This window comes from Poromitra crassiceps (assembly GCF_964638095.1).
Source record: "Poromitra crassiceps genome assembly, chromosome: 1".
Classification (NCBI taxonomy): domain Eukaryota; kingdom Metazoa; phylum Chordata; class Actinopteri; order Beryciformes; family Melamphaidae; genus Poromitra; species Poromitra crassiceps.
In genome coordinates this window covers 114,654,882-114,676,071 of record NC_139623.1, presented here as the reverse complement: position 1 = coordinate 114,676,071, position 21,190 = coordinate 114,654,882, and the positions used below count along the sequence as shown (strand labels likewise).

The 21,190-nt window shown below is 44.8% G+C and overlaps 1 protein-coding gene across 1 annotated transcript in view; it reads right to left on the bottom strand.

The window, feature by feature from the left end:
• sh3bp5b (SH3-domain binding protein 5b (BTK-associated)) overlaps positions 1-16,619 on the bottom strand; it is a gene marked incomplete at its 3' end in the record, with an annotated part of 114,095 nt that extends 97,476 nt beyond the window's left edge. Inside the window, exons 1-2 of the mRNA XM_083632707.1 lie at positions 16,452-16,619; positions 10,635-10,697 (exon numbers count right to left, since the gene is read on the bottom strand). Coding sequence (XP_083488833.1) covers positions 10,635-10,697; positions 16,452-16,517 — 129 coding nt within the window. The 5' untranslated portion in view covers positions 16,518-16,619. The remainder of the gene's footprint in view (positions 1-10,634; positions 10,698-16,451) is intronic.
• Between the last annotated feature and the right edge of the window lie 4,571 nt (positions 16,620-21,190).

The following is a 21,190-nucleotide window of genomic DNA, read 5'->3' as shown; positions in this document are numbered from 1 at the left end:
GCTGAAGCTTCATTTTCTCCCACATTCGCCCGTCTAAAATAATGCTTAATGGTAGAGATGCACCGATTGCCATTTTCTTGGCCGGTTCCGATTTCCGATTTTTTAATAGTCTGACTTGCCGATACCGATTTTGGCCGATTCCGATTTTATTTCTAAGAACAATAATTGACGGGTTATTTTTTGAATTTTTTTATTTATTTTTTAACTTTGCTTTACTAGAAAATTAAGATTCATGTCACATTTCTTATCATTTGCATGAGGTAGGACAATCTCACTCAAAAACATCTAAAAATAAAAGTGTTCCAGGTTACTGGACAGAGCTTTTCTTTTTTGTCTAAATACAATGAATATAAAACAATTAATTCCAGTAGGCTATATCCCACAGCTATCATGCATTTACTTTTCCAAAAGAAAAAAGGTGCAACAGAACAGGGGCTCCAGATGGAAAGTAGCCTATGACTAAATCTGTTACAAAGCATCTCTTCCCCTATGGGGTTTAATGTTTTTTTTTGTATATGTCCCTGCCAAATAAACTAATAAAATAAAATAAATAAACATCAAAATGTTATCCATGGACAAGGAGTTTATAGCCTATAGGTCTGGAGAGGAGGGTGAGGTCCGCCCTCCGTCTGTAGCCAGGTACTCTTGGGTCTGGAGCCCAGACCTTCGAAGCCATGCCCACTCTACACTTGTGGATTTGGCTGTTGTTGAGTAGATGAGGAAATGAGTTTGAGTTGACTCAGTTTGAATATCAGAGTTTACACACAGTTTTTTTTAATCCGCCATCTGAAATAAAAATCATCGCGCACAGAAAACCTTGCACACTGGTCCGATGCGTTTTATTATTATGTTCGTCGTTCTATTCGCAATACGAAACAAATAGTCCTCTCCTGTATCCACGTTACAACGTGACTGACATAGCAGCAGCAGCTGATCTGCAGCAGGCAGCGGTGATGTGGACTGCAGCTGGGAGTACCTTCACTTCGCCAAGCCGGCCGGCTGTGTTGCGCTGTGGCCGGGGAGAGAGAGGGGCCGGTGAGGTGAAACGAGCCGCTCAGACTGGAGTGGACTCCAGCCGAGCGGGACTCGGCAACGTACCCTGCTCCTCCGCGGCTTATTTTCAACTTGCATGAGTGAGTGTGACAAACTGTAAAATTTCCACAATGAGGAGGACATGCTGGCGTGTTTCCTTTTGGCTGCTTGGGGTGCGCGCACGTCACGAATCGGCTATGTGGACTTCCTCTCTCTGTCTCTCTCTAGTTTCGTTTCCGCTGAGATCACGTGCTTTTTTTCACCAGTCACCATTGGTTCAAGGCAACGCTGTGTTACCTTCAAGTGAACTGGGACACAGGCTCTCAACATTAATGCCGGTCTGATTTTGAACGCTCTGAAAAAATAAATATATATATTGAAGGTCTAATTCTGTACTCGCACACGTGCCCCAAAAGGCATTTTACAATTCGCACCGTTCTATTTTTAGTCGCATATGCAAGTAAAACGGGCGCAGTCACCAGCCCTGCTGTCATCATAGTATCCCTGAATGAACATGAGGAGGCGTAGGCTACTTCATTATCAATAACGCTTTTAATTAATAAATTAAGCACATTATGAACAATAACTGTTAAAAAAAAAATGAAAATGAAAGTTCACAAATATTAGTTAAACAAATCCTTTCAGTGCAAATGCATTATAAAAACAAAAAATAAGATTTGTTTAGAAAACTAAATGACACAAATTTATTATTATTATTATTATCATTATTACTACTACTACACCCGGTGCGTACACTGAATAGGCCTATTATACTATAGTATATACTATAGGCTATTATACTTACTTTTCTGTCACATCGTCATTATTAAGCCGGCTTATGACTGCATAGTATCTTAATTACTCAAAATATAAGGTGACTAAAATTGGGCAACCATATTTTTATTCAGGCAACCAAAAGCTCTTGCCAGGTTGCCCCTCCGGCAACCACTTTTAAAAGTTAACGTCGAGCCCTGACTGATAGCAGCTACAGTGCACAGTCAGAAACAATCTGTCCTCACTGTGATAGCAGCTACAGTACACAGTCAGAAACAATCTGTACTGATCAGTTTATTCAGATTCTGGAATGTTTACTGCTCGAGTTTGTCTTGCTTGTCCAAGTGAGAAAAATGCCATTCTGGACCAACTACAAGAAATAAACCAAAACACAAAGTTTTATGGGCACAAGGATTATTATTATTTTCTATTCATCCATGTTGTAAAACTTGGTGTCACTGTTTAAAAGGGGGTTTCTTTCATTTTGGAACAAATCTTGATAATTCTTTCATGGACTGGGAACTGAGGACACGACACATCATGTTTGTTGTTTGTTAGACCGTTTATCATCATTTCAATTTGCATGAGAAGATGGCATAATGTCCGAACCCTAACACTCATCCACACTCCATTCCAAATGTTTGAAAAACATCCATGCTTTGCTTTTGCCTGTACCATGACTGTTTCCGAGAACCCCCCCCCCCCCCCAGTACACAGTCAAGGTGGTAAACAGCAGCCCCCCCCCAGTACACAGTCAAGGTGGTAAACAGCAGCCCCCCCCAGTACACAGTCAAGGTGGTAAACAGCAGCCCCCCCCCAGTACACAGTCAAGGTGGTAAACAGCAGCCCCCCCCAGTACACAGTCAAGGTGGTAAACAGCAGCCCCCCCCAGTACACAGTCAAGGTGGTAAACAGCAGCCCCCCCCAGTACACAGTCAAGGTGGTAAACAGCAGCCCCCCCAGTACACAGTCAAGGTGGTAAACAGCAGCCCCCCCCCCCAGTACACAGTCAAGGTGGTAAACAGCAGCCCCCCCCCAGTACACAGTCAAGGTGGTAAACAGCAGCCCCCCCCCAGTACACAGTCAATGTGGTAAACAGCAGCCCCCCCCAGTACACAGTCAAGGTGGTAAACAGCAGCCCCCCCCCCAGTACACAGTCAAGGTGGTAAACAGCAGCCCCCCCCCAGTACACAGTCAAGGTGGTAAACAGCAGCCCCCCCCCCAGTACACAGTCAAGGTGGTAAACAGCAGCCCCCCCCCAGTACACAGTCAAGGTGGTAAACAGCAGCCCCCCCCCAGTACACAGTCAAGGTGGTAAACAGCAGCCCCCCCCCAGTACACAGTCAAGGTGGTAAACAGCAGCCCCCCCCAGTACACAGTCAAGGTGGTAAACAGCAGCCCCCCCAGTACACAGTCAAGGTGGTAAACAGCACCCCCCCCCCAGTACACAGTCAAGGTGGTAAACAGCAGCCCCCCCCCCCCAGTACACAGTCAAGGTGGTAAACAGCAGCCCCCCCCCCCCAGTACACAGTCAAGGTGGTAAACAGCAGCCCCCCCCCCCCAGTACACAGTCAAGGTGGTAAACAGCAGCCCCCCCCCCAGTACACAGTCAAGGTGGTAAACAGCAGCCCCCCCAGTACACAGTCAAGGTGGTAAACAGCACCCCCCCCCCCAGTACACAGTCAAGGTGTTAAACAGCACCCCCCCCAGTACACAGTCAAGGTGGTAAACAGCAGCCCCCCCCCCCCCAGTACACAGTCAAGGTGGTAAACAGCACCCCCCCCCCCAGTACACAGTCAAGGTGGTAAACAGCACCCCCCCCCCCCAGTACACAGTCAAGGTGGTAAACAGCACCCCCCCCCCCCCAGTACACAGTCAAGGTGGTAAACAGCAGCCCCCCCCCACCCACCCACCCCGAGTGCACAGTCAAGGTGGTAAACAGTAGCTTGTCAGACATGAAAGCAACTTGACTTGTTTACAGTCTGTGGAGCCATCGAGAAGGGCAGACCTAAATCAGTTAAATCAGTTAAAGCTTCAACGATTTATGCACGCTTGATCCCTAGAGACACACACACACTACACAGGACAGACACAAATAGCTGAACTGACCTACTACCCGCAACACCACAAAGGATTGAGTCCTTTAATAAATAAGTCCCTATTCACATCAAACTAAGAGTCCTGTTCCAAAATACCATGTAGCAATTCTTACTTACCGTACTATAGTATACATTAAGCATGGGTCAATTTCCGGTTTTACCGGTTCGGTTCGGTGTACAAGCCCAAACAGCTTTGATCACGTGCGAACCGGAAAAAACTGTTTTGTTTTTTGTTTTGTTTTATCAAAAAATAGTGCCAATCCATTCTGATTGCACTATTTTTCATATTAGCCTCTTCTCAAGTTGCACTAGTAGGCAAAAGTCTTATTTTGTTTATTATGTTGATGTTTGAAGAAAAGTTAAGCTGAATAGTTATGAGAAATAAAAACAGTGTGTTGTTACAGTTATGGTTCTGCTTATTTTTATTCAGTGTTAGTGCTGGTTGGCTTGGCATACCAGCTTAGAGGTGCATTATTGCCACCAACTGCCGTCGCATTACAGTCATTTATGGGCTACACTAAAAAAAACAACGATATACCGGTTTGACACGTTTTTTGGGGGGAATATCGAACCGGTTTCAAAATTTCCAAACCGACCCATGCCTAGTATACATATACATATACTTATAGTGGCCTTTCAGGTTAGGGATGGGCATCGAATTTCGAATTTTCGAATAATCGTTATTATCAAGGTCGACTTTTATTATTGAAAGTCGAAAGTCGAAATTCGATTTTTTTTTTTTTTTTTTTTTTGTGAGTTAAATGTTGCATTGTCTCCCCTGATTCTAAGTATAGTCGAATCGCTTGGTTTGAGCAAGTAAAACAATTTTTATAAGCATTTTAAGCAAGGTTTATGGAAAAATGAATGGCGGGTGAAATCCCATGAAGAGGGAGAGGGGGTGACTTTGGCACCCCTTTGGCACTCAGACCTGAGCCTACTAAATATTTAATGAACCACTCATGATTGTCAAAACTGTTTTTTATTTTCAAAAATGTCAATGTCATGTAACATGTTCTTTACTTCAGTGGTGCAATGCTTGTTTGAGCTAAAAATCCACAGCAGAAGCTTTTTCTATTAATTAATAAAGCCTTAGACTTAGAATCAGGGGAGACAATGCAACATTTCACTCACAAAAAAAAAAAAAAAAAAAAAAAAAAAAAAAATACGAATTTCGATTAAAAGTCGACTTTGGCCAGCGAATTTCGAATAGTGTTTTTGCTAGAAATGCCCATCCCTATTTCAGGTGATGTAGCACAACCTCAGTCAGCCATATTGGAGGGCCTAAGATCTAAGGCAGTGCTTCCCAAACTTTTTAAAGTCCTGTACCCCCTCACTCAAACATTCAACTTCCTGCTGTGCACCCGCTCTATGTCCAGTTAGTGCAGTTTTTTTGCAACCACAATACTACAGATTTGTTTTCCCGCGTACCACCAACATAAATGAAGTTCTAACGGAGGTTCAGTCAGGAAGACTATAATCTGCACTTTACACTTCCTCAGTTCACTTCTTATTTCTCCACCCCTTCAAATCTACTCACATGATCAAAATAACCTGTCAAATACCAGGCTTCAATTGAATAATCAGCTGTTTGCCTCCTGGTCTCATTTAACCAATAGCATAGCGTCTCATCACCTCTCGCCCCACACACCAAGCCTATCGTATTGCTATTCACCCCCACTCTAAGCCAATCACATGGCTGCTGTCCTCTTAAATATGCTTCTTCTTACCCCATTCAGCCTGCTCAAACTCCTGCGCTGTCAGTCTCGCACCTTCCACCTCTCCACCCACTCTTCACAGACCCATCAGAGTCATCAGATTCTTCAGTCTGTTGAGTCTAATCAGTCTCAGAAGGAGAGGCATCACCATCACCACCACCAGTATCTAGACTCTACAGGGGGATCTATCTGGATGCTGCTCATGGCTGATGCAGCTCTATCTCAAGATCTCCCTGTGGTGTCTAAGCGCCAAAGACTATTAACAATACCTCATTCTCTTCATATTTTCTGTAATGCATCATTCATTTGCTATTGTAATAAATATGATTTTATTCATTCCCTAGTCTCTCCTGATTGAACTGAGTACCCCTGGGGGTACACGTACCCCACATTGGGAATTAGTGCTCTAAGGCAACATAGCTGTCAACAACTCGGTCTCAGTCCCTCTCAACAGAATTGAAGAGGGTTCATTTCTGTGCTGTCTTCTACTGGGAACTGATCATTTCATCACTGATCTGATTTAGTGTTTAGATGTCAACTTGTTGGCTAGCTAACCATAGTATCTAACTATCACCATCTTGTTGTTTACACATATGATTAGCACACTAACTTAAATAACATGCTATAGCAGTTGCATGTACTGTAGATGTTTACATTAGCTGCTTTGCTAAATGAGCCTGGTGCCTACAGTAGCTGGGTATATCGCTAACCATTTGTTCAGGTTAACTGAGCTGACTCTTATCAAGTGTGCTTGAGTGCTTTGGAGTGGAGATTATGGACTTAGGTTAAGCCTCCAAAAATTGCCATACCTTGTTTTAATTTTGGGCTATGAATCATGTTGTCAGGGTACAGTAGGTGTGTGTGTTTTTCCCCCAAACTGTGGATCTGTTACTTTGGAACAGACACATGAACTCAGGTTGACCTCAACCTCCACTGCCTCAGAGTTCATGATTCACACACAATGTACAAACTGTGGAGCGTGGTAATCCTTGTAACTTGATCTCTGTGGATCTGCGTGACTTTGACCTCAATAAAAGGTCCATAAAAGCAAACTGGCCTCTATAAATGTAAGCAATCAGCCTTTATAGGCATTTATCAGTATCCAAAGATCAGAGTTATACAACTTACTGCAAGTGGCCCAAATCACAGTCTTATCTGTACTCAGTTTAGCCTCAAGAATCCATGCTCCATAAGCTGCTATAGGCGGAAGGGCAGCCTAGTGGCCAGAGAGACTGTCCTGCAACTGCAAGGTCGCTGGTTCAATCCCCTACAACAGCCACGCATCCTGTATAATGAGCAAGACACTCAACCCGCCCAAAACCCCCGCTGGCTCATTGTATGCCCCTCCAAAAATATAAATAATTATCACAATTCATTTGATCATTTTTTAGTATAACTAAACATGGTACATTGGTCGAATGCGCTGCTGGACACACCCGTCGCCCCCAGCCTCACTGAGGTAGGCTAAAAATGGGTCCCAAATAACCGAAAATGTATTAAGTGAGTTGGTCCTCAAGAACCTAAGTCTCTCCATCCGTATAACAGAGGTCATATCCGTCAGCTACAATTGAAAAGAGGGTGAAGAGGGGGACTTCCATTCCTTCAGGATTAGTTTCTTGGCAACAGTTGTCCCCTGTGTCAGAGACTGTTGCACAGCTGTAGGGAAATTCAGAGAAGACTCCGAGCAGCCGAAGATGACGAGTTCTGCCAATAATTATGAGGGGGTGCCCCTTTTTCACTTCCTCTCCCTCTCTCTCTCTCCCTCTCTGTCAATAGTCACAGCTGTATCTGTAGGTTCTTCACAATAAAAATTGTCCGGGTGTTTTGTCAATAAAAGTTCACCTTATATGAATCAGCAGTCTTCAGGAAATGTTTAAACAAGGCTCCAGACCACTGAAAGCGATCAGCATTAAACGCTAGTCTAGCAGATGTCAAACAGAAACAAAACTAAAATGAGAAACAAAACTAAAAAAGAGGGAAACTAAACTAAAGCAGCCTATACGGCCTTTTAAAATGTAATTTCCTGGTTCACATTTGACGGGGAGAAGAAGGCAGGTGAAGTGAAACTCAGACACTCACCACCTCCGACGTACTCAGCTGCAGCTGTACTGACGCTGCGCCTGGATCCTGTCTGTGACAAGCGGCTTGTCCAACAATCAGCAGCAGCATTCTGCTGATTGTTCGCACAAACAGATGTGGGATCCCCGCAATCCTGCGGCCAATTTCAGGCACTGATTGTGCAGAAAAGGAGGGGTGCCCACCAGCGATATTTTGTTTGTTTGTTGTTGTTTTGTGAGGGGCTACAGCACCCTAGCCGAACTGGCGCCCCAGGCAGGAGGCTGTTTCGGCTGTAGGGTGAGCCGGCCCTGCCCTGGTCGCTGCTCCACCCTCTGCCGATCTGGGGAGAGCTGTAGACTAGCACCATGCTTCCTCCAACACATGCGCAGTTGCCAGCCGCTTCTTTTCACCTGACAGCGAGGGGCTTCACTATTCCCACCAGTTCCCTTTCGCCCCGACCGACCAGAGGAGGCACTAGTGCAGTGACCAGGACACATACCCCTAATCCGGCTTCCCACCCGCAGACACAGTCAATCGTGCCTGTATGGACGCCCGACCAAGCCGGAGGTAACACGGGGGGCGCGAACCTGCGACCCTCATGTTGGTAGGCAGGGAATCTACCGCTACACTACTCGGACGCCCAACCATGCTTCTATGACCGGTCAACCAAATGGAATGACCCGAAATGCAAGCTTCGGGGTCAATTCATTTCTCTGTGCCGCGCAGCGTCGACTTTGATACATGCTGCCTTGCATGCTGAGTCTCAGAAACGGCCCCAAAATTCCCCAGAATTTGGAGCCCGGAGTGGAATTCGCAGGGGGTTGTCTGAGGTGACGAGTGAGAAAAACGAAAGAATGGTCGCCTGAAAAAAATAAACCATGGCTGGTGCTCAACTCAACACCATGGACGTAGCCTATTAAAACAGTGTTTCTCAAACTGGGGTCCAGGGACCCCCAGGGGTACTTGAGGGGGTTTCAGGGGGTCCACAGCAAAAAGGGGAATAATTTATTTTTCCACTATAATTCCATGAATTAGTAACACAATGGCAGAATGTAATGTATGACCGTTTTGGTCATGGTCTCATACACTTTCTGTAATAAAACATTTAAAAGCTAAAATCTTATCAGATGGAGGTCCGTGGTCTAATTTGTGTCAGTTTAGGGGTCCTTGACTTGAAAAGGTTTGAGAACCACTGTATTAAAAGAACACTGGCAAGGGCTTTCAGTTCTCAGATGAAGGCTATCAGGTAACTAACAATAATGTATTCTTACCTTTTTAGTTCAGTTAAGCTAATATTCCCAGCTGTGCTTGTGAAGTTTAATTAGCCTATTGACCATTCGGAAAGCGTCATTGACAATAAAGTTAGACCCGCTTCTTTCAGAAATAAAATATTTTTTAAGGTTTGATTCATGTCTCATCTCTCTCTCTTTCTCTCTTTGCATGTTGATATGCAGGAAAAAAAAGTCAATACTAAAAATTTGGAACGGATATAATACTCATTTGCAACAGGTATCGATAGTATCAATATGTATCAATACTACAATTTTGAAACGGATACAATACTCATTTGCAACTGTATCAATATCAGCAGTGCTTTCTCTTAATGAAAAATCAAACATAGCACTGATTTGTCCCTCCCTGTCATTGGTGGGTATCTTTTGCTTCAACAAGTTAAAAGTATTCTAATAGGCTGATGACTAGAGCAGGGGTAATCTGCTGTGTTCTGATAGGCTGATGACTAGAGCAGGGGTAATCTGTGTAAGGTGAAAGTATTTAATGAGTTTGATCAGGTCTAGATTATGGAGAAGCGTGCATCTGTCCGTCCATCTGTCTTTGTTTATTTTTTATGCCTCTCGATGTGTTGTTGAAAAAAGGCGAGACACGCACAATCCAAACCTGTATAGGGCAGGTGCAGAGCTCGAGGCAGGAATTAGTAGAGAAAAGAATAAAGCTTGCACACTGCAAGGCTTGGTGACCAAGTTGACCCACTTGACTGCGTCATGTGACTGCTCCATGCATGTATTTAAAGATGGCGTCGTCCTATGTCACACTGTCTGAGGAAGGGCAGGGTGCCCGAAACGTTACCCAGCGGTGTTAAATAAAAACACTCAACTGGAGCCTTGCAGTGTGCGAGCTTTCTTCTTTTCTCTTGATGTGTTGTTGTCATCCCGCCGCGTGGTATCGAAAATGGTATCGAGTATCGATATTTTCCTGGGTATCGGTATCGAAGTAGAAATTCTAGTATCGTGACATCCCTAATGCAGACGCGGTATAGCCACACTCTCCACCTGTTGAGAGCTGCTGACTGACCCAGGCACATGCATTGCGCGTGCATCCTAATTGTGAATTAGGCTATGTTTCGTTGTTTCGTTCGTCGCATAACATACAGTAGCCTACACTACGTACACAAAAATATATTCATTTAGGCTATTTAATATTAGGAGCTGTGGGGAAATGTAATTTGAGCCTATTTTAATACAACTCAAATTGTGCTGAGAGGGGATTATTTTCACCGGACTTGGTGACCGGCAGATTTTAATTTGTCAGACTTTGAATAATTATAACGGTAAAAGTCCGGCAATTACCGGATAACGGAAACCCTGCTGCACACCAGTGAAACGCAACATGGGCCTGTGTTGCAAGAAGTAAACTGAGGTTCACTTCACACAGATTGTCAGCCAACACTTTATCTGAGCAGACAGGAACCGGTGAGGTAAAAGTCTTACCTGCTGACCTAGGACATGTACTGACTGTACTGTAGTGTAGTGTAGTGTAGTGTAGTGTAGTGTGTGTGTGTGCATGTGTGTGTGTGTGTGTGTGTGTGTGTGTGTGTGTGTGTAGTGTGTGTGTGTGTGTAGTGTGTGTGTGTGTGTGTGTGTGTGTGTGTGTGTGTGTGTGTGTGTGTGTGTGTGTGTGTGTGTGTGTGTGTGCGCGTGCGTGCGTTCACCAGCCTCACCTCCAGTTCTGTCTCACATCTGTTGATGTCATCGGTGGACTGGTTGAGTTTCTCCAGCTCTCCCTGGAAGAGAGGGAACGACAGGGACGATCAAGTATGAGAAAGAGGAGGGACATACATGTAATACAATAGCTGGAGGTACAGGAGAGGAAACCAGCAACATCTGGAATGAATTAGATGTGGGGCCTAAACACTAGACAGAAAAGCATTTGAGTAAATGCATTTGAAGTAAGAAACATGCATCGTCACCTTTTCAATCAAATGACTTCATGTCTTTTGATAGTCTTTGGTTTTCATTAATTTGGTCTTTGTTGGCTTGTCCTTCACTTCATCTGTTTGCTGTATCCCTATGGCTGAGTCGGTTTTATTTTGATTCACTAGTTTACCTCATGGTTCTTTCTGATTTATTGATCCACTAGCAATGTACCCGGCGTTGCCCGGGCTAAATAGGCACAAAGCAATACAACTGCGTCTTTTGATTGGCCGGAAATTATGGTGGTGTCCAGATGGTTTCCAGGATTATACAACCTGCCTTGATCGTCCCCGCGTCCTAACCCACCGCTATGCAAATATTTAGTCCAATCCCACCTGGGGAGAGGGCGTGAGGTGTTTTCCAGGACTTTCCAGGTGGTTCCAGGACTTGATGACATGCTCATCATGACCTTCCCCGGATCAGAACCCCCCGCCATGAAAAATTGCAGCCCAATCTTGGCTCATTTCCACCACATATAACAGCATAGTGCAGCTCTACTCTACCTGGCCTTACTCGTCTCTACTTGATATAGACTTTGCTTCGACAGCAAGTTTACTCGCCTCCACCCACACCTGGTCGTCATAGCGACCGCATATCTGCCCTCCGCCCACAGCTGAAGTAGCCTATAACGTATAACGTTAAAATTAAATCCATACACGGAACTTTTAAACTGGTGCCTCTAAATTACCTACATTGGCAAATGTGACAATCGGCCAGGAGAATGGATATCAATTTGTTGTCATTTACATGCATGCGCTGCGCGGCGGATGGGGGTTACGCTACGGGGAGAAGGGAAGCCACTACCCCGGTGGCCACTCACCAGGCAAGACCGCTGCTTCGCTAAACCCCCGCCTCCGGCCTAGCGGAGCCAACCTATCACACAACTACAAGGGAGTGGACTTTTTCTCTCTCAAAACAATTGAAAACCACCGTCATGTTAAAGCTGAGCAAGGAGATACATTTTATTTCACCAGAGCCGAAGGCAGCAACACAAAAGACTGATGGAAATAACAGAAGAGAAGGTAAGTCCGACTAAACTGGTATCCAGCATTGACAGTAGACACGATTCTGCCTGACCAATCAGTCATCTGCAGTGTTTTCACGTCACCGTATGGTACCGGCTGGAGCCTCAACAAAGCAGGGACCAAAACTAGCACGACTCAACCCCGACTCAACCCAGGCTGTCCAGGTTTTTGATCGGTGGAACGAGACAAAAAAGCGAGACGAGCTGCGGGGGGCCGCACTAGGCGCGCTAATACCAGCGGTGGAAATGGGCCATCTGACCTGGGGTGGGTGTAGGGCTGTGCGATTTTGCCTAAAACTAAAATTGACAATTTTTTCTCTAAAAACTCGATTTTCGATTTCGATTTATTATACTATTATACTTCTCTAAACATTTGTTGCCCTGCCGAGCTCTTTTTCCCCCGTTTTTCCATAATTGACAATTTACGCTTTTACTCTGAAGGCAGAACAACCCAACTTCCTGTTTTAGCTTGCCGCTGCTAAGCTTAAAGGCCCAATCCGTCAATACTCACTATTACTGACGCCGGTGGCCGTTAGTGTAACTGCAGGCAGCGTGTGAACGAGCAGACGCGCGGGCACCATACTCGCACGCGCACAAGCAGTTGCCTGGCAACAGCAGAGCTGTTCGTTGCTTTGTAACGTTAACTCATAAAAGTCACTTGAAAACGGCAACCTGGACAATTTATCGGTCAGATCAGCCTCGAGATGCCCAGGAAGGATTCTGGATGAATTAGGGGACGTTATTGTGGCATGTTTGGCCGTGTTTTGGCTTGCGTTGGCTGCGGGCAAGTCGATACTCATGTTAGCACAAGCCAGGAAATAGCCTGCTCCCCCTGTATGTACGGTACCGTGTAATGCCTGGAGTTGACCAAACTGAACAATCAAACAATGTTTCATAAGCATAACAGTAACGTTAGGCATATTTAGGACTGTTAAATTCATTATCCACACAAGACGGTAACGTTATTAGTGGGGCTGGTGGTCATTTCTATAAATGTAAATTAATATTAGTTAGCCGCGATTAGCATCAAGCTAACGTTACTAGTATGTGCAGTCCCACTGCAGTCAGAGCCTGCTGGCTGCGGGAAGTGGATGCTCATGTTAGCACAAGCCAGGAAATAGCCTGCTCCCCTGTATGTACGGTACCGTGTAATGCCTGGAGTTGACCAAACTGAACAGTCAAACAATGTACCGTAAGCATAACAGACAGTAGGCTAACGTTAGGCATATTTCCGACTGTTAGATTCATTATCAACACAAGACAGTAACGTTATTAGTGGGGCTGGTGGTAATTTCTATAAATATAGCTAAATCTATTAGTTAGCCGTGTATAGCATCAAGCTACCGTTATGGTTCTAATAGGCAGACTCACAACCGCAGCTAACTACAGTCAAAAATAATGTTCCATGACCATAAGCATAACGGTAGTAACGTTAGGGTTGCATTACTTCACACAAGACGGTATGTTAGCAGAGTTTCTGACCAGGTGGTCAGATACTTGTACTAGGGAGTGACAGTAAAAATCTTGAATCTTGAAAATCCATTAAAATAGCAAGCAGCTAACGTTATCTGGTCAAAACCACATTACAGTAGCTACAAGCAGCAAGTTCCCTTCATGAACCGAAAACACAGTCCTGACTCTAGTTTCCCCCGATGTCGGTCACATTGCTGCTGTCTGGCCAGACGGGCTTCATTAGATAAATATTTATTTACAGTATTTAGTCTGGACTTTTTCTGGAGTCTGTGTTGTTGTTTCCTTTAGCTAGCAGCTAGCGACGAACGTAACGTTAAAAGCTACTTCAGCCATTTCCTGTTAGCGTCTAGGACAAGAGGCAAGCTCATGAACACGCAGACGTCACATCCTCTAGCTGTGGCGGGAAATGCTAACCCCTTCGAAACTGAGGTTTTTCCATGTATCTTCTGAACGGCTGGTCGGAGAGAAACGCCCCTGGTCGCCATTTTTAAGTTACGTCAAGGCGCATTCACTCATTGCCAATAAAAAACACTTTGTGCACATTTATTTCTCGCCAGAACCGACGGAATGGGCCTTTAACTTCCTGGCTGTTGCTTGCTAACTTGACACTGGTGGATTTGCGTGTTCCTCCGTGAGATAATTATATTAGTGTCTAAGCGACCACCCGTGCTCGGAGTTATATCTGTACTAGAATAACACAAAGTCACAACAGGAATGCGTGGAACTGCGATAGCAGTTAGGGGGAAATTCAGACACACAGGGACAGGTGAGTCAGCTGAGGCTGCTAAAGTTACAGCCATGAATACAGCCAATCTATCAGTACTCGGTGGCCTCACGTGTTGTTTTGTTATTATGTGAACTGTAAAGGCAACGTTTCATCGTCCGGTGATAACGTCTGTGTTCGTGTGCGTGCGTGAGTGTGTTGTGGCAATCTTTATCTTGTAGGCTACAGCCCGCAGTGCAACAAGCTGCGCTCAGTGCTCACTCTGTGCTTTTTGGTCGGAGGTGTTGAAATAAGTCCATTGCGCTGCTGTCTTTAGTAGCCAGTATCACAGCCTCTAGAGAGACTTTACAGCGGGGAGAATGGACAAGTAGCAGCATGCGTACATGAGAGAGCCGCCCCGCGTAACGTAATTACCCTAGTTAAAGTGAAAATTAAATTTAAAATTTAAAATTTGAATAAAAAAATATATATAAAAGGAATTTCCGCACACTTGAATCTGTACAGATTTCACATTTATTATGGTGAGCTTTCGGTCGGCAAGACCTTCATCAGAGCATGAATCTTGCCGACCGAAAGCTCACCATAATAAATGTGAAATCTGTACAGATTCAAGTGTGTGGAAATTCCTTTTATATTTGTAACTCTAGTTATTTTTCCAGCACCTTGGCCGAGACTTGGCTGGGTCGAGCGGTGGCCCTCCCTCAGAATAAAAAAAAAAAAAAAAAAAAACGATTTTACGATTTTCATTTTTTTAACATCTCCTAACTAATTAATTCAATTACGATTCAAAATCGATTAATCGCACAGCCCTAGGTGGGTGTGAGGTGTTTTCCACTTGATGAAGGTCCTATGACCTTCCCCAGATGATAACCTCCCTGACAGGCAAAATGTCAGGTCAATCCATCATGGGGTGTGTGTGGGCGTGAGGTGTTTTGCAGGACTTTCCAGGTGGTTCCAGGACTTGATGACATGCCCATTAGCTTCCCCAGATCATTAAACCCGCGATGCAAAATGTCTGGCTAATTTCAGGCCAACTTAAAATGTATTGTGTAGATACAACAGGGCTATAATAATAATATTTTTCCAGGCAGGTTTCCTACAGTAACGCTACCTGTATAAACGTTGTTGTGAAAATGTTGTGATATATATATATAACTATGTTTTTCCAGTTGGGTTTCCTACCTGTATAACCGTAGTTGTGACAAAGTTGTGTATCTGGTACTGTTAGTCGCATGTCGTCATTTGCATGGAAGAACTTCAGGAGTGAAGAAGGCTAATAGTTTGTTCCACTGTAGCATAAAGACTGGCGCGCTGTTGTGCAAAAAGGTGAACAACTTCGTCGCACCGCTCTCACGTCTAGGTATTAAACCCAACCCTTACCTGAGCCAGAAACTTGAAGTGAAGACGTTATCCGATGCCCAACGACCTCTTCTTTTAAATAAATATAGTTGCCGCTTCCAAATTGTTGCATAAAATCCACTTTTCTGTCTTTGAAAAACCAAAAATCATTCATCTGGAGCAACCGGAAGTGTGGGGGGCATTAGTGAGTAAACAGTGAGTCATATGTCCGGGTTGGCGTTGGATAGCGTCTTCGCTTCAAGTTTCTGGCTCAGACCCCCTACACACCGCCCGCGAGCCTATAAGCGATAAACTCGCATGTACTCGCACTCGCTCTGCAGCTTGGTTGGCTGCCTTGCTGTATTTCCGTCTTCAATTGGTCTATTTCGGTTTTGGCCCCTCCTCTCGTCTTGCCGCCTGCGATTTCCTCCGCCAGGTATCCCAGCATGCTTTGCAAGCTGGTGAGCGACAAGATGGTAGCGAGGGAAGGAGGGGCATTTCGAAATCGACCAATTGAAGACAGAAATACAGCAAGGCAGCCAACCAAGCTGCTGGGCGAGTGCGAGTACATGCGAGTTTATCGCTTAGACTCGTCGGCGGTGTGTAGGAGCTGTCAGGGTAAAAGGGTTGGTTTTAATACCTAGACGCGAGAGCGGCGCGGCGGTCGTGGGTCGCCGGGCAACAATATGGGCGACCTATGAGAGGCAGTAATGCACTGCAATGCATGGAGTCTGCCAGGAAAGGCGCCATAGAAGAAGAATGGAGGGATCCTCTTAAAGGGGCAGCGTCACGGAATAGTTTTGAAAGTTTTGGCATTACATTTAGTTTCCAGGACTTTCCAACCTGCCCATGTCCTTCCCTGGATGATAACCCACCTCCATGCAAATTTTCAGCCAAATTGGACCGGCGGTGTGGACGTGTATAGCCGACAGACACACAGAGGGACACACGGGCGGGCACGGGGCACTGGCTGAGCAATTAACCCACAAATCAACAATTTACTACCTGAATTCGAGGGTCCACCTCTTCGTCTTCGTATTCAGTCTCTTCGTCCTTCTCTGAATGGTCCATGTTGGAGGTGAGGCAGATGTCAAAGCCGAACAAAGCCAGTCTACAGGACAGGCAGGGAGCAGCGGCAGAGCTGCTACATCTGACACAGCTGTTTACACCGTGCTGGATTCAACAGCCTCGCTGCTTCGTCTCAAATTAGCTGGTGGTTTAGAGGAATGGTGGTTCTCAGAGGACCATCGTCACCTTAATCCAGCGAGCCCAGCAGCAGCGTCCTCCCGGTCTGCTCTCCAGCGGACTGAGCGTGGGTCTGTCTGGACTGGGTCGAGCTCTGTTCCAGACAGGGAACGCCCCCTTCTGAGCGGCTGTAGTCAGTAATGGTATGGGGGGTGATTCGTGCCACAGCACAGAAGCGAGATTTTGCTTATTCTCATTTCAGAAGTCTGGCTGGCTGTGCTTGTTGTTATTATAGGCAATTCATAGGCTACTGCCAGCTTACGTGCACCTTTCCAAACTGTACATAGGGCACACCAACGCATGTTGCACTGCAACACTGCAATAACTGTGTTTGGGCTGCTTTACCTCCTACCTGTATCCGGGTGATGTCCACCAAACGGTGACCTGGCGTCACAGCGTGCCTGACCAAGTTGGTGCCCTAGGCAAGATGCTGGTGCCCCCCCCCCCCCCCCCAAAGAAAATATAATAAAAATGATATCGCAGCTAATTCCACCACTGCAGTGCAGGCTCAGAATCGCTCTTCCCCAGTGGCGCTGGAAGTACTTTTAGGTCGGGGGTGCTGTAAGGAAGGGGCTCTTTGACATTTGACATTTTTTGGACTTTCATCCATATTTAGAAGAATATTTAATTTTAAATTAACTCATTGAGTGCCAATGACGACTATAGTCGTCAATTCAAATAGTAACGTTCAGTGCCAATGACAACTAAAGTCGTCAATTGCGTTTTTTGACGGTGGGACGTGGATCAAAGCCTGATCCATCTCCTGTGAAAGTATGGTGGATGTTGAATGTGTAAAAGCTATTTTACACACCCATTAGGTGGCGACAGTGCTCTCCAGATTACAGAAAAGCGAGGAAAAAACAGAGAAGAAGTCATGGGGAAACGGAAATCGCATCCGTATGCATCGATATGCATGAAGCATAACGTTAGCTGTGCCTGCAGCAGCCAATCTGCTGCCACAATTGAGCCCCTCCGTGTCCGCTGCGATAGCCCATCTGCATGATTAGTTGTGGAGTTGTTATTATTCTCAACTGGAAGCATGGGAGCCGGTGACAAATACACGCGGAACGCTGTAAAAAAGCTGGATGTATAGCGCACTTTTCAGTACAGAGCAAACGCAGCAGAGAGCCACCAGAGACACCAGAGACACACCCACAGAGGAGGGGTTTGCAGTTGAGGGGGGGGGGCACGCAGGGCAGCATACAACACTGACCCAGACAGACCCAGACAGCAGGACAGGATTGGCAAACGCAAGCTAGAATATCTGATGCCCACCAGCAGTAAATCAAGACCAGCAAGAAGCTGCAACCAGCAGCGCACGCAGGGGCCAGCGCTACTGGTTGCAGCTAAAAAATATTATTTTGCCAAACAAAATTCCTTTGTTTTCACTTATTGAAGGAAATTATTTTTGAGGTGTGACTACATCAGAAAATATTAGCTTCAGAGTCAGTCATGTGCTTGAAATGCTTCATTTCACAAAAGGCTAATTATCTCAGCTTCTAATTTGAAACGTCTCTTTTTGCTGAAATCAACCTATCTTCTCCGGCTCATAACTAAAGAACGGAAAATTATATCAATAAACTTTTTTTTGCTGATGATAGAAGAGCGTCTCATCGTTCTTTGGGCGTGTTCGGTGTTTACATAGTAATATCACACAATATTCTGTGGGCCTCGAGAAATCACTGAAAACGCTCTGAAACTCTGGCACTGGGAGCATCCGTTTTCCAAAAGTGGCTGGCACTCAATGAGTTAACATTAGGATTATACTGTTGTGATGTCATTATTCAGTATCTTCTCCTTTTCTCACTCACTTTCATGTAAGCACCTGCTCTCCCTTTAGTCGTTTTACACTACAACAGACAGCAACACAGGCATAAACACTGAACTTGTTATTATTATGGAAAACCAGATGATGAAAATCAAACACTTTTGAAGAGAGAGCATATGCAATAAGATTAGAGCTGGGAAGCACAAACTGTTTTTTAATGCATTTTGTTGGTGGTATAAACACAAGACAGCCAAATCCAACAATTTCGAAAATCCCATTTCTTGCCACCAGGGGGTGCTGCAGCACCCTCAGCACGCACCTTCCAGCTCCCTTGCCCTTCCCCCACTCTGGGAAAAAGCTCCAAGCAGGTAGAAGGGGGCGCGGCCGCGCAGGGGGTGGGGTGGTATGGATTAGGGACCATGGTGAAAGTGCTGCAGCCCAGGCAGCCAGAATTAAAAAATGATTTCACTATTATTTAAAGACTTAAGACGTTGTTGTGCTTATTTTTTGTCTACTATTGTAAAATAATAGTAGTATCATGAAAAAGTATTTGTAAAAAAAAAAAAAAAAAAAAAAAATTACCCTGTCTGGCGCCCCTAACAGCTCAAGCGCCCCTAGCATTTGCCTAGTTCGCCTAATGGACGGCACGCCTAGTCTGGAGCCGTTTCCACCGCTTCTGGACCTGGGGGTGTAAACCAATGCACAATGGCAGGAACCGGAACCCTTTTACCAGATACATGTGCGCCAAAAAAATCTTCTGCGTAGCTAGCATTCAGAGCCGGCGCATTCCATTCTTTCCTCTGATTATGCCGCCCCCAATTGGCAACACCATACCAGCATCAAAGTATGCATCCAATAGACCCCTTATACAGCTGTCAACATTGGAGCTGCGCGCGCATCATGTAGGCAAAAAGCCGTGAGCCCAGCATTGACAGACACAGAGAACTGTGTAAAAGCCCCGCTGTCAGGACTGCTCTGTGCCCATCTGCGACACACAGTTAGATTTTAGTTTTAAAATGCAGTTCTCGGCTTACTACCACAGCTTATCGCCTAGTGATAAGCAATGTTATGCATCGAAATTAACGTTGGTTAATGGGATATGTCTTACAGACCCATACGCACTGGCGCTGTCAATTGGCCAAGCCTAGTGGCCAGCAATAGGGGAGAGTGGGGTGAGTTGTGCCAGTGGGGAAGTTGTGCCACCCCTTGTATCTAGAAAACCATAGAAGAAATTGGTCATGTGACCACACATTTTTGAAGAGGCATCCATTTTACTCACTCTGCAAAGAAGGGAGGCAGATGGCACAAGAGCTAAGCACATTTAAGTTCAAAAAACTGTTTTTTGCCTCTCAAAGTAAATTTTTTATGATCAAGGTTTATTGATTGTTGTGTCTGAACAATTATAGACAAGTTGAAAACATTTCACACATGTGTTAGTGTTTTAGTAAGCTACAATATGAGGCTATACTGTTAGCATGATGTTAGCTCCAAACCAGCTATATGATACAAGTTTGTTAAAATGGTGGGGATGGGGTGATTTGTGCCAAAAGGCCTGGGTTAAGTTGTGCCAGTGCAGTTGCAGTTGATTTAGTGAAATTTTATTTCATTTTGTTCTTAAATGTTTAAATAGACCTTGTTGAAGAATATTGCAGTATTGGCAAGTGTAGCCTGGCTCTGTGATAGTTGATTTTGTTCATTTTGAACATAATTTTTATTTCTGAAAATGTTAAATATGTAGGTCAACTGCTGCTACCGTTTAGCCTTGTTTAACCCTGTTATAGTACACTGGACTTTCGTGTTATCTTTATTTTGTCTTGCTTTGATATAGCATTACAGTATATGAGATGAAAATGTTCTGTTTTACTTCAGTAATCAATGGCACAATTTACCCCAACGTATTCTCTCCAAAGGCACAACTTACCCCGCACCGGGGGCAAGTTGTGCCAAGAGACCACTTTTTTAAGAATAGCCATATTTTTTTAACAGTTTATTTAAGATCCAAAGGGAGTGTTCCCAGTGGTGCACAACATCCTGAAATATATTTACATATTGTAGTTGGAGGCATTACTGTCATGCCCTCACTTTAAAGACACCTCAAGTAAAAAGTGGCACAACTCACCCCACTCTCCCCTACATATCGTGCATTCCTTTATAACTGGGGATAGCGTAGATAATTATTCTGTAACTTGCAAAGATATATTGTTATGTTGATAATGCACACAACTCAATAATGACATTATGTAACGTTACTTGGTCGTTAACTAACCGAACGATGTGGCTGAGCAGCCTACAGCTTCAGGCAGCTTACCTGATATGAAATGAGCGAGCACTGCAAAGTCGGGCATTTTTAACGATTTCCTCTTTCGGCTTGCAACCAAAGACACCTACGGTTAGCATTAAAAGCAGTATGAGTTGACGGGATTCGGTAAAACTTTAGTCCTTGCTTTGTTGATAGTGTAACAGACTGTTAAGTGTTGTGTTGTGTTCTATTGCGTGTGTGCGAGGCTGTGTATGTTCCCTCGAGTTGCCTTAGAACAGGATATGTGGGGAGAAGCTTGTTATAACGTTACAGCCTGGCTCTATCATTTATTATTTTATTAACCAAGTGTGAATAGGCGGACCCGAATACTCTGCTACAATAGCTTTCCGATTCTGGCATCGCACTGCACAACACGAAGACATGTCTTGCTCGAATAGTTTTCCAGCCACTGGAAAACTACTTGACAGGGCT